The sequence below is a fragment of the Macaca mulatta genome, chromosome 9 (assembly GCF_049350105.2).
Source record: "Macaca mulatta isolate MMU2019108-1 chromosome 9, T2T-MMU8v2.0, whole genome shotgun sequence".
Classification (NCBI taxonomy): Eukaryota; Metazoa; Chordata; class Mammalia; order Primates; family Cercopithecidae; genus Macaca; species Macaca mulatta.
The window spans coordinates 107,611,971-107,625,315 of NC_133414.1; the positions used below are offsets into that span (position 1 = coordinate 107,611,971).

Consider the following 13,345-nt stretch of genomic DNA (forward strand, 5'->3'; position numbering starts at 1 on the left):
CCTGCTCCACACCTCCACTACAGCGAGGACAGGCGGCCCAAGCAGACCAGAGTCTTTTTGCATTGAAACTGGGGACCGTGAGCCTTTTTGTTTTTACAGTGGGTGGAAAGTGTGACAAAGCTGTGAGAATAAGTCTGGAAGCTTCCAATGGCTATGCCCCATGCTCATGGAAGAGGCCAGTCTCCAGCAGGAGGAAATGAAGCCCTTCCACGGAAAGGAGAAGCATTGGGAGCACCCAGGGGATGTTGGAGTCCCTGATTCCAGTCACTTGCTCCTGCTATGGTTGGTTACCTGAGCCACACACTTCCCTTTTCTTCGTGAGTTAGTTCCAGTTTCTTTTTTTTTTTTAAGTTATTTGTGTATATTTATGGGGTACATGAGAAAATCTGTTATATGTATATAATACATAGTGATCAAGAAGGGGCATTCAGGGTGTCCGTCATGTGAGTACAATACTTTTTTGTTAAGTTTAGTCATCCTACCCTGCTGTGGAATATTGAATTTATTCCTTTTATCTTACTGTATGTTTGTATGTTTTAACACTTCTCTTTATCCACCCGCCCCTCCACCACTGTCCCTTCCATCTCTATTAACTGTTTTTCCATTCTCTAGCTCCACGTGTTCAATTTTTTTAGCTGCTACATATAAGTGAGAAAATGCAATATTTGTTGTTCCGTGCCCGACTTTTTTCACTTAAGAGAATAACCTCCAGGCCTTGTGGCTCTCTGAGCAGCACCATGGTGGTTGGCAAGAACAAGCGCCTTACAAAAGGCAGCAAAAAGGGAGCCAAGAAGAAAGTGATTGATCCATTTTCTAAGAAAGATTGGTATAATGTGAAAGCAGCTGCTATGTTCAATATAAGAAATATTGGAAAGACGCTAGTCACCAGGACCCAAGGAACCAAAATTGCATCCGACAGCCTCAAGGGTTGTGTGTTTGAAGTGAGTCTTGCTGATTTGCAGAATGACGAATTTGCATTTAGAAAATTCAAGCTGATTACTGAAGATGTTCAGGGCAAAAACTGCCTGACTAAGTTCCATGGCATGGATCTTATTCGTGACAAAATGTGTTCCATGGTCAAAAAATGGCAGACAATGATTGAAGCTCACATTGATGTCAAGACTACTCATGGTTACTTGCTTCGTCTGTTCTGTGTTGGCTTTACTAAAAAACGCAACAATCAGATACGGAAGACCTCTTATGCTCAGCACCAACAGGTCCGCCAAATCCAGAAGATGATGGAAATCATGACCCAAGAGGTGCCGACAAATGACTTGAAAGAAATGGTCAATAAATTGATTCGGCCGGGCGCGGTGGCTCAAGCCTGTAATCCCAGCACTTTGGGAGGCCGAGGCGGGCGGATCACAAGGTCAGGAGATCGAGACCACAGTGAAACCCCGTCTCTACTAAAAATACAAAAAATTAGCCGGGCGCGGTGGCGGGCGCCTGTAGTCCCAGCTACTCAGGAGGCTGAGGCAGGAGAATGGCGGGAACCCGGGAGGCGGAGCTTGCAGTGAGCCTAGATCGCGCCACTGCACTCCAGCCTGGGCAACAGCGTGAGACTCCGTCTCAAAAAAATAAATAAATAAAAAAATAAATTGATTCTAGACAGCATTGGAAAAGACATAGAAAAGGCTTGCCAATCTATTTATCCTCTCCATGATGTCTTTGTTAGAAAAGTAAAAATGCTGAAGAAGCTCAAGTTTGAATTGGGAAAACTCATGGAGCTTCATGGTGAAGGCAGTAGTTCCGGAAAAGTCACTGGGGACAAGACAGGTGCTAAAGTTGAACGAACTGATGGATATGAACGACCAGTCCAAGAATCTGTTTAAAGTTCAGACTTAAAATAGTGGCAAATAGGCCGGGCGCGGTGGCTCAAGCCTGTAATCCCAGCACTTTGGGAGGCCGAGACGGGCGGATCACAAGGTCAGGAGATCGAGACCATCCTGGCTAACACGGCGAAACCCCGTCTCTACTAAAAACACAAAAAAATTAGCCGGGCGAGGTGGCGGCGCCTGTGGTCCCAGCTACTCGGGAGGCTGAGGCAGGAGAATGGCGGGAACCCGGGAGGCAGAGCTTGCAGTGAGCTGAGATCTGGCCACTGCACTCCAGCCTGGGTGACAGAGCGAGACTCCGTCTCAAAAAAAAAAAAAAAAAAAAAAAAAAAAAAAAAAAAATAGTGGCAAATAAAAAGTCCTATTTGTGATTAAAAAAAATAATAATCTCCAGTTCCATCCATGTTGCTGCAAATGACATGATTTCACTCTTTACGGCTAAACAGTATTCCATTGTGTATATATACCACATTTTCTTTATTCTTCCATTGATGGACACTTAGGTGGATTCCATATCTTAGCTATTGTGCATAGTGCTGCAATAAATATGCAAGTTTGCAGATATCCTTTTGATACATTGATTTCTTTTCCTTTGGGTAGATACCCAGTAGTAGGATCACTGAATCAAATGGTAATTCTACTTTTAGTTTTTTTAAGAAATCTCTGGTCAGGCACGGTGGCTCATGCCTGCAGTCCCAGCACCTTGGGAGGCCAAGGCAGGTGGATCACCTGAGATCAGGAGTTTGAGACTAACCTGGACAACATGGTGAAACCCCGTCTCTACTAAAAATACAAAAATTAGCCAGGCATTGATGGTGGGTGCCTGTAATCCAAGCTACTCAGGAGGCTGAGGCAGGAGAGTTGCTTGAACCCGGGAGGCAGAGGTTGCAATGAGTTGAGATTGCACCACTGTACTCTGCCTGGGCGACAAAGTGAGACTCTGTCTCAAAAAAAAAAAAAGAAAAAAAGAAAAAAAGAAATCTCCACACTGTTTTCCATAGTGGTTGTACTCATTTACATTCCCACCAACAGTGTAAAAGACTTTCCCTTTTTCCATATCCTTACCAATATGTTATTTTTTTTTTTGTCTTTTTAATAAAAGCCATTCTGATTGGAGTAAGATCTCATTGTGGTTTTGATTTTTATTTCTCTAATGATGAGTGATGGTGAGCATTTTTTCATATACCTGTTGGCCATTTACATGTCTTCTTTTAAGAAATGTCTATTTATGTCCTTTGCCCACTTTTTAATGGGATTATTTGTTCTTTCCTTTTTGAGATTTTTGAGTTCCTTTTATATTCTGGATGTTAGTCCCTTGTTGAATAAATAGTTTGCAAATATTTTCTCCCTTTCAACAAGTTGTCTCTTCACTCTGTTGATTGAAACAATCAACTGCTGTTCAGAAGATTTTTAGTTTAATATAGCCCCATTTGTCTGTTTTTGTTTTTGTTGTCTGTGCTTTCAAGGTCTTAGTCATAACTTCTTTGCCTGGGCCAATGTCCAAGAGAGTTTTTCTTAGTATTTTTATAGTTTTAGATCTTTTTTTTTTTTTTTTGAGACGGAGTCTCACGCTGTTGCCCAGGCTGGAGTGCAGTGGCGCGATCTCCGCTCACTGCAAGCTCCGCCTCCCGGGTTCCCGCCATTCTCCTGCCTCAGCCTCCTGAGTAGCTGGGACTACAGGCGCCCGCCACCGCGCCCGGCTAATTTTTTGTATTTTTAGTAGAGACGGGGTTTCACAGTGGTCTCGATCTCCTGACCTTGTGATCCGCCCGCCTCGGCCTCCCAAAGTGCTGGGATTACAGGCTTGAGCCACCGCGCCCGGCCAGTTTTAGATCTTATTTTTCAGTCTTTAATCTATTTTGAATTTATTTTCGCATATGGTGAGAGAGAAGGATCCAATTTCATTCTTCTACATGTGGCTATCCAATTTTCCCAGCACCCTTTATGGAAGAGGGTGTCCTTTCCCCAGTGTAAGCTCTTGGCACCTTTGTTGAAGATCAGTTGGCTGTGTTCTCTAGTCTGTTCCATTGGTCTATATGTCTATTTTTATACAAATACCATGCTGTTTTGGTTACTATAGCCTTGTAATATATTTTGAAGTCCTGTAACATGATGCCTCTAGCTCCAATTTCTTGAGAGGCTCCATCTCTATTTTCTTTGCCCTTGGGCTTTATAAGACACCCCTATGTCCATATAATACATTATCCTTTTCTTCTTAGGCAGGGCAGAGGTGGTTTATGTTACCTGTAATTCAACGGGTCTTAACTAAGACTACTTCTTTAATGGCGGGGCAGTTTAGAAGGGTCTGGTGAAATGTGTCTCCCTCATTGCCCAGAAGGAAGAGAAAGAGGATGAATGGTGATATTTCTGAGACCACAACTTTGGATCATGAATCCTCAGGTCAAGGAGAAACCGACGCCTCTGGATTCTGATCACTCTACTCCACCATGGGAAGAAATTCAGACATGCCTAAGAAGTTGTCTGAATCTGTCATCCAAAGCCAAACTGTCTTACCTTAATCTTTGATTAAACTGCATTCCCACCCCCAAACAATATTTAAAAATGAGGGGAATGGAAACAAGAGATTCCTGTGTTTGTACATTTCACTTACTCCTGGGGCTCCTGAGTTGCAGAGGAGCCTGAAGTTTACACCAGAGGGTAAAGAAGATAGCTATTTGGACATCACACACCACTTTGCCAGTTTCCGTTCTCTTGAATTATTTACCATCTAATTGTCTGCATTGAAACAGAATCTGGAAACACAGAGTCAGAGTTGTAGCCCTATTTGCAAGTTACAGAAAGAAAACTAGAGCTCAGTGAAGTACCTGGGGCAGAAGCACTTCATGGGTTTCTGAAGTTCTCTTACCTTGGGAGGGCTGTGAATGCAGGGGGTGAAACCAGCCCAGCAGCAGAGAGGAAGAGCGCCTCGGTCTGGAAGGGGCCTTAGAAGTCACTAGTCCAGACTCCCCTTTGAGGTCACTGTCTCCCTCCTGTGTAAAGGTCTGGCGTCTAGTCTGTACTTTCCCTTCAACTGGCTATGTCACCAAGAGCATCTGAACCTTGATTTCTTCATCTGTAAAAGATAGAATACAAAGGAGGATGGGATGGAAAATAAACCTGTCTATAAATTTAAAAAATTGTTATCACAAATTTTATTTTCACCATTGTACCAATAATTCCTTCTTTCTTTTCCTTCTTTTATTCTTTTCTTTCTTTCTTTCTTTCTTTCTTTCTTTCTTTCTTTCTTTCTTTCTTTCTTTCTTTCTTTCTTTCTCTTTTCTTTCTTTCTCTTTCTCTCTTTCTTTTGCCTTCCTTCCTTTTCTTTTTCTCTCTTTCTTTTCTGACTCTCTCTCTCTCTCTCTCTCTTTCCTTCCTTCCTCTCTCGCTCGCTCTCTTTTTTTCTTTCTTTTTTATTTTTTTCAAGACAGGGTCTCACTCTGTGTGGCCCAAGCTGGAGTGCAGTGGCATGATCTTGGCCCACTGCAGTCTCAAACTCCTGAGCTCAAGCAATCCTTCCACCTCAGCCTCCCTAGCAGCTAGTAGCTAGGACCACAGATGTGTACAACCATGCTTGGCTATTTTTTTTTTTTTTTTTTTGAGACAGAGTCTTTTTTTTTTTTTTTTTTTTTGAGACGGAGTCTCGCTCTGTCGCCCAGGCTGGAGCGCAGTGGTGCGATCTCGGCTCACTGCAAGCTCCGCCTCCCGGGTTCACGCCATTCTCCTGCCTCAGCCTCCCGAGTAGCTGGGACTACAGGCGCCCACAACCGCGCCCGGCTAATTTTTTGTATTTTTAGTAGAGACGGGGTTTCACCGTGGTCTCGATCTCCTGACCTTGTGATCCGCCCGCCTCGGCCTCCCAAAGTGCTGGGATTACAGGCGTGAGCCACCGCGCCCGGCCTGAGACAGAGTCTTGCTCTTTCACCCAGGCTGGGGTGCAGTGACGCGATCTCAGCTCACTGCAACCTCCGTCTCCCCCGTTCAAGCAATTCTCCGCCTCTCCAGTTCAAGTCGGCCTCAGCCTCCCGAGTAGCTGGGACTACAGGTGTATGCCACCATGCCCGGCTAACTTTTGTATTTTTTTAAGGAGAGACGGGGTTTCACCATGCTGGCCAGGCTGGTCTCAAATTCCTGACCTTGTGATCTGCCCGCTTCAGTCTCCCAAAGTGCTGGGATTATAGGCATAAGCCACCATGCCTGGCCCATGCTCAGCTACTTTTTGTATTATTTTTCTTTTTGTAGAGACAGGGTCTCACCATATTGCCCAGGCTAGTCTCAAACTCCTGGGCTCAAGCAATGCTCTGCCTAGGATTCCCAGTCAGTGCTGGGATTACAGGTGTGAGCCACCATGCCTGGCCTGCACCAATAATTTCCCATTTCCCATTTTCTACTTTAAAATAAAGTAGAAAACTTAGAAAAGTATAATGACAAATAAAACTCACTTGTCTCACTGCTCAGTAGAAATCACTCATTAGCCGAGCATGGTGGCGTGTGCCTGTAGTCTCAGCTACTCGGGAGGCTGAGGCAGGAGAGTCACTTGAACCCGGGAGGCAGAGGTTGTGGTGAGCTGAGATTGTGCCACTGCACTCCAGCCTGGAAAACAGAGTGAGACTCTCTCTCTGTTTTGTGTGTGTGTGTGTGTGTGTGTGTGTATATATATAATTTTTTTTTAAATTTGAGACAGGGTCTCACTCTGTCACCCAGGCTGGAGTGCAGTGGCTTGATTATTGCTCACTGTAGCTTTAACCTCCTGGGCTCAGGAGACCCTCCTGCCTCAGTCTCCTAAATAGCTGGGGCTACAGGTACACATAACATGCCTGGCTAAGTAAAAAAAAAAAATTGTAGACATAGGGTCTTGATATGTTGCCCAGGTTTGTCTTGAACCCCTGTCCTCAAGTGATCATCCAGCCTCAGCTTCCCAAAGTGCTGGGATTACAGTTGTGAGCCACTGTACCCAGCCCATAATATTATTTGATACATTGTCTTTTAGTCTTTTTCTAACTAAATATGTATAATTGAGAATTTTTAATTATACTGTTTTATAGCTTAGTTTTTCCCATTCAATATTTTCTAGTGCATCTCTTCTCCATGTCAGTAAATATTCTTCAAAAACAAGAATTTTGGCCGGGAGCGGTGGCTCATGCTTGTAATCCCAGCACTTTGGGAGGCTGAAGTGGGCGAATCACAAGGCTGGGAGCACAAGACCAGCCTGGCCAACATAGTGAAACCCTGTCTCTACTAAAAATACAAAAATTAGCCGAGCATGGTGGCATGCACCTGTAGTCCCAGCTACTCGGGAGGCTGAGGCAGAAGAGTCACTTGAACCCGGGAGGCAGATGTTGCAGTGAGCCGAGATCGTGATACTGCACTCCAGCCTGGGAAACAAGCGAGACTCCGTCTCAAAAAAAAAACAAAAAATATAAAAAAATTAGAGACAGGGTCTCACTATATTGCCTAGGCTGGTCTCAGACTCCTGGGCTTCAGTGATCCTCCTGCCTTGGCCTCCCAAGATGCTGGAATGACAGGCATGAGCCACCATTCCTGGCCAATTTACACATTTACTAGTTAGGGTCAATTTACACCACCAGTTTCAATGGAAATCAACATGATTTTTGATATTTGCAAGGAAAATGGTCCACTTCTTACAAATAGACTTCGGGATGAAAAATGAAGGACGAGGCATACACATCTACAGTGAGGAAAAGGATGATGCCTCCTTTTTCCTCATAGGCAACTGGGGGGAGGGGAAAGGAGGTAAGTAAAGGCATGTTGGGGAATTCAGAGAAGCATCCACACCTGCTCATTATATCAAGTGTCTAGAGACTCTAAATAATTCAGGCACAGTCGGCTCCCTCCAGGGGCAGGTGTTGAGGAGAGTTTCCAGACAAGTGGCTCCTCTTGCAAAACTGGAGCAGACCAAGGATCTGATTACGTGAAAAGGGGTCCAGTTAGTAGCTGTGGCAACCTCCTTCTTCAGCCTCACAACTTGCCTTTGGGATCAGGTACAAGAAGCTTCTGGGAAAACACTACTGCTATGCCCCCTGTGGTGAAGAGTTTTGAAGCTCTGTTGTCTTGGGTTCGAATCCAGGTTCCTCCACTACAGTGTGATCTTGGGCAATTTACTGATCTTTAGGTTCTATACCTGTAAAATAGGGGTAACAATTCCCTCACTCAGATTATTGTGGCATCATACATAATTCATCTGGCCCCCTTACTATGATGCTTAGTACATAGTAGATCTGTCTTAAGAATGTCCTCACTTTATGTCCTAGGAATTGATGCTTGGACTTTAAATAAAAGAGAACTGTAGGGCCTGGTGCGGTGGCATGCACTTGTAACCCTAGCTATTCAGGAGCTGGGACAGAAGGATTGCTTGAGCCCAGGAGTTGAGTTTGAGAGCAGGCTGGGTTTTAGAGTGAGACCCCTGTCTCAAAGGGGAAAAAAAGCAATGTCAAGAACTAAGAGAAAGTCATTCCTGACAATCACTAATAGTAACAGCCAACAGTTACTGAAGGTTAACCACATGCTGAATACTGTGCTGAGTGCTTTACGTTTACTCTCGCAAAACCATTTATGGATACATATTATCAAAATTCAGAGAAGTTAAGACACTTTCCCCAGGTCAAACAACTAGTAGGTGTTAGAATCAAGGTCCAAACCCTATTCTGCCTCTAAACTGAAAAGGCCAGTGTTCTTACCCTGTAGGTAAGAGGATCTCTGGAAGTTATTTTACTGATCAGCACTTCATTTCCAGGAGAGCAGCCTGAGGACGGGGAGGGGATAATTTGCTGGGCATTGATGAAGAGCAGGCTGACTTCCTTAGGTCTATGGGACCCGACTGCCCTCTAGCGTTAGAGGAATCCTGGGGCCAGATGGAATAAAGAGTGAGTTGATTTTCTTAGGTTATGGTGAATCCTTCTGCCTTCAGCATGGGATCATATCTGTCTAGTTTGGTGTTTTCCTACTGGCCAAAGGATTTCTCTTAGGGAGTAGGGTAAAATAGGCAGTAAAGGGCAGGAGTTAAGGATAAGAATTACCTGAGTTTAGAGCAGCAATTCTCAGACAGATCAACGTTTGAACCATCAGGGGGAGGAAATGTCTCTTATCTCCAGCATCTGGCACGTAGTGGGTGCTCACTGGATACTGAATGAGGCTTTAAAATCTCATTCTCACTAATAGCAGAGTTCTGCAAAATAGCAGAGATCTGCAAACTTACATGAGGTGCCCTTAAGAGTGGTTATGAAGTTATTCATCGATTTTTGCCAGAAGTGCCAGTGAAAAAGACATTGTAACATTTAACTCAATGTCTACTACAGGAGACTCCACGGGGCACTTTCATAAGGAAGAGAGAACAATGATACTCCTCAATGGTTTAGAAATAAGTTGGAGTCAGGGAAGACATGATCGTTTTAGACTGCCAGCCTCATACCAGCGTCCCTAATGGTCCATGGATCTCAGAGAAAGCCCCCTCCACCTCAATAGCTCTGCCCAAGTAGCCTGTTTCAATAGCTACTCAGTAAACATCTGTGTGCATTACGCCTTGCTAGGCTCCGTGGGGGATACAAAGACAGATATACCAGATGTGGCTAATTGTGGCCAACATGGATGGTGCTTCTTCCATGAGCTAGGTGTCCAGTCCATGACCTGATTATTTACTGACAGGAATCTTCAAGGTAAGTATTAGCTGTCTACTTTTTTCCAAATAAGGAAATTGAGGCTCATTGCAGCAAAAAACAATCCTGCAAGTTCCTACAATTTATAGATGGCAGTGCAAGTCATATCACTCCCAAATGCATACTCTTTCCGCTATGCCACTCTGGCCAATTCTTTGAAATAGTAGGACTCCTTTTCTAAAATGCAGGTACCTCTAAGACAATTACGTCTGTTTTTTTCTGCTTGGGCTGCCATAACAAAATATCATAGACTAGGTGGATCAAACAACAGAAATTTATTTTTCAGTCTGGAGATTGGGAAGTCCAAGATCAAGGTGCTGGCCAGTTCAGTTCCTAGTGAGGGCCCTGCTTCCTAGCTTGCAGGAGACTGTTTTGTCTTCTCCCGTCCTCACATGAAGGACGGGAGGTCAAGGTCTCTAGTATCTCTTATTTTACTTTTTACCCAACAGTTTGTTGAGAGACATGTTTACCCAACAGTTTGTTCAGAGACATGCCATCTCTTACGAAAGCACCAATCCCACCATGAGGGCCCCACCCTCATGACGTCATCTAACCCTAATTACCTCCCAAAGGCCCCGTCTCCAAACACCATCACATTGAGGGGTAGGGCTTCAACGAGGAATTTGGGAAGGGCACAAACATTCAGTCCATAACAACATAACAACCTCCATCAAGAAGCCATCAGTTTAAAAACAGATGGCTTTTCCTATACTTTGTTTCTTACATTTAGCTTTCTTTAGCCTAATTTCCTACTGACCCTTAGTTTGTAGCCTCTGCCTAGGGCAAGTCTACAACTCACTCTTTTTTTTTTTTTTGGAGACGGACTTTCACTCTTGTCGCCCAGGCTGGAGAGCAATGGCACGATCTCGGCTCACTGCAACCCCCGTCTCCTGGTTCAAGAGATTCTCCTGCCTCAGCCTCCCAAGTAGCTGGGATTACAGGCGCCCGCCACCACACCCAGCTAATTTTTGTGTTTTTAGTAGAGACAAGGTTTTGCCACGTTGTCCAGGCTAGTCTTGAACTGCTGACCTCAGGTGATCCACCCACCTTGGCCTCCCAAAGTGCTGGGATTACAGGCATGAGCCACTGCACCGGCCTACGACTTACTCTTTCCTCTCCAAAACTGCCTGGGAATTTTGTCTTTTCTCCATCTCTTATGGAGCACTTTAGCTTTCCCATAGAAACCTGGATTACAAAACTTATCAATGAGCTCAAGGTAATAAAAGAGCCTTCCAAGAAAATCTACTCTTCGGAAAGTCACTAGGGGTAACTGTACCTAACATGGCTACCCCCTAATGTAGTAGCTTACCTGATTTTTATCTTCTCTTCCTCACAAAGAGGATCATGATTTTTGTTTGAGCAGGAATGTGCCCAGCTGTAAGACTCTATTTCCCAGCCTCCTCGCAGCTATAGTTGTTCACGTGGCCCCAAGAAACAGTTCCTCCTGATGAGATATAAGGGAAGTGACTGACTGGAGCTTCCAGGAAAGCTCTTTGAATGTGGGTGTGTTGGGCGAACTCAGCTGTGCACGCCTCTTTCCCCTGCCCTTCTTCCTGACTGGGACATAGATGGAACACAGGTGTGGAGATGGAACAGCCATCGTGGTGCAAGGGAAGTTGCGGAGTTAAGAATGTCAGGGCTGAAAGTTGGAAAGAGTCTGGGTTCCTAATGGCATCAGAATTGCCTTGTTGGTCTTGAGCTACTTCTGGACTTCTCATTATAGAAGAAAAACAAAACTCTCAGGTTACTTACAGTAGTGGTAATGCTGGGATAAATCACATAAGGGGCTTACTAAAAATTCCAATTCCTTGCCCCATCCTCAGAAATTCAGGCTCAGCAGATCTGGGTGCAGCAATCTACAGTTTTAGCTAGCCCCTGTGGTCATTCTGTTACAATGATCCTTGAACTACAGTTTGAAGTAGTCTGAGGTCCACAAATCCAGCAAATAGGAGAGGGGTGTGTGTGCGTGGAGAAGAGTGGGTCAGTGATGTTGCGTTTAGCTTTCAATGCCTACCAAAGACTTGGCCAGCTATGGCTGTCACATAAAAAAATACCTTGTTCAGCTAATTTGCAATTTAGTGATGAAGAGCCTCCCATACCCCCATCTCACTAGGAAGCTTATCCAAGCTCCCATTTTGTGAGTGTGGAAACTGAGGCAAAAATGTTTAGTTACCCAAGGTCATAATGCCAGTCAGTGACAGAGCTGGAAAAAAAATTCTGGAGTCCCAGTTCAGTGCTCCCTCCATTACACTGGGCTGCAAATAGCACCATGAATCTTTAGTGTCTGCTCACCTCTCCTTTCCATTTCCTTTCTGTGAGGCAGTGCAGTGGGACATTGTGGCTACCTCTCTGGCCACAATCCCAGCCCTCTTTTGTTCTCCAGCAGCCATACTGTTTAGGTGAATGAATCCTGCTCTCAGCTCCACGAATCAATTAGGATAATCTTCTTCCCCTATCTGATTTTCCTCCTTCCTTACCAATAGCACCCTTACTTTCTTGGAGCTGCAGTGTGCCCAAATAAAAAAGCTACACCTCCCAGATCACTTTTAGAGAAGGGAGGCCATGAGCTCGTTTTGGTCAAGCCACTGCGGGGGTCTTCCTGGAACGTCACTTAGAAGGGGCAGCGGATGTCACTTAGAAGGGGCAGCGGGCAGACACTCCTCTGCCTATGGTTCTTCCTTCTTCCTGCTGGCTGGAATGCAGTCCTGATGGTTGGAATGCCACTACCATGTGGACAAGAGCCTTGCCCTAGGACAGAAGAGCATAAACCAAAAGCAGCCCCAGTGCCTGATGGCCTTCATGGAGGCATTACCTCAGCCTTGAAGCTGCCTACTTCCAGAGCTCTTTTTACATGAGAAAAAGGAATGATCAAGTTCAAGCCCCAATTCTTTGAAGTTTCTGTGGGATGCAGTTAAACTCAATGTGTGCATTTACAGCAATGATTGATGCAGGCCAGTTTAATGAGTGAAACTTGGGGTTTCTGTCTGATGATAGTGGTCTTTCTTAGGGCCCAGATGCAGGCCTGCCTTCTCAGTGGTCTTCCCCAAGGGCCCCAGCTCTCTTAGGCTGCCTTCTATTTAAGATACCTGGGCATTTGTTGTCTGGTTGGGAGCTCATTGTGGTGTTTGTGACAGTTTCAGGCAGGGCTGTTTATAGCCTTTTCAGGCAAGCTATGCCAGAACTTCCCATCCAGAGGGCAGGGCAGTCGGGGTGACTTGCCAGACCATGTAAGGGTCTGGATGAGAGGCAGGCTGTGCAGCCAGCCTGGGAACATGTTCCACACGACACCATCATTCTTGTGCTGGTGAAACATCCCCAGAGGAAAAGCAGCAGCATTGTAAGCGAGTGCTTACTTCCTTAGGAGGCCCCCATGAGACAAGAAATCTTTCAACTGCAGACTGTCAGGCACCAGGGGCCCTAAGGACAGGAGCTAAGTGGAGGGAGAGTGGGGAGGGTCTGAACTGTCAGGTGATCCTGAGGCAACAAGACGGGCAGGGAGGAGCTGGGGGATGCAGTGAACTAAGGATGTCAGCTGGGGCTATGTGCCACCGTGGGAGCTCGCTCAGGTCGGACCCCACCAACTTCAGACCCTCACCGCACTTTTAGTCTTCAAGCTCTTGGGGCTTAATCTCCTGTTTTCCTTTCTTCTCTCCCCATCTGAGTCCCTCTGTGGGTTTTGCCTATGTTGCTTCCACCAACAAACACTGTTGAGGCAGATGTCTTGTCTCCCCAGACAGCTTTAAGAGAAGAGAACATGCCTGCAAGCAGGGCACAAGGGTCACAAGAGAAGAAAAAGAAGGGGGTAATGACAAATAAGGGAGAAAACTTTAATCATGCACA

At 45.3% G+C, this 13,345-nt stretch overlaps 1 protein-coding gene and 1 long non-coding RNA gene across 2 annotated transcripts; one reads left to right on the forward strand and one right to left on the reverse strand.

The window, feature by feature from the left end:
• The first annotated feature begins 405 nt into the window (after positions 1-405).
• Positions 406-2,122, forward strand: LOC703631 (small ribosomal subunit protein eS1-like). Its single transcript, XM_077947936.1, has 2 exons — positions 406-1,308; positions 1,609-2,122. The coding sequence occupies exons 1-2, from the start codon at positions 657-659 to the stop codon at positions 1,830-1,832; spliced, it is 876 nt and encodes a 291-aa protein (XP_077804062.1). The 5' UTR covers positions 406-656; the 3' UTR covers positions 1,833-2,122.
• Positions 2,123-3,692: 1,570 nt separating this feature from the next.
• LOC144331222 (uncharacterized) lies at positions 3,693-10,883 on the reverse strand. The gene is made up of 3 exons (XR_013398192.1): positions 10,815-10,883; positions 7,629-7,974; positions 3,693-4,908 (listed from the first exon to the last, which is right to left on the reverse strand). It is a non-coding gene; the product is annotated as an uncharacterized LOC144331222 (long non-coding RNA).
• Between the last annotated feature and the right edge of the window lie 2,462 nt (positions 10,884-13,345).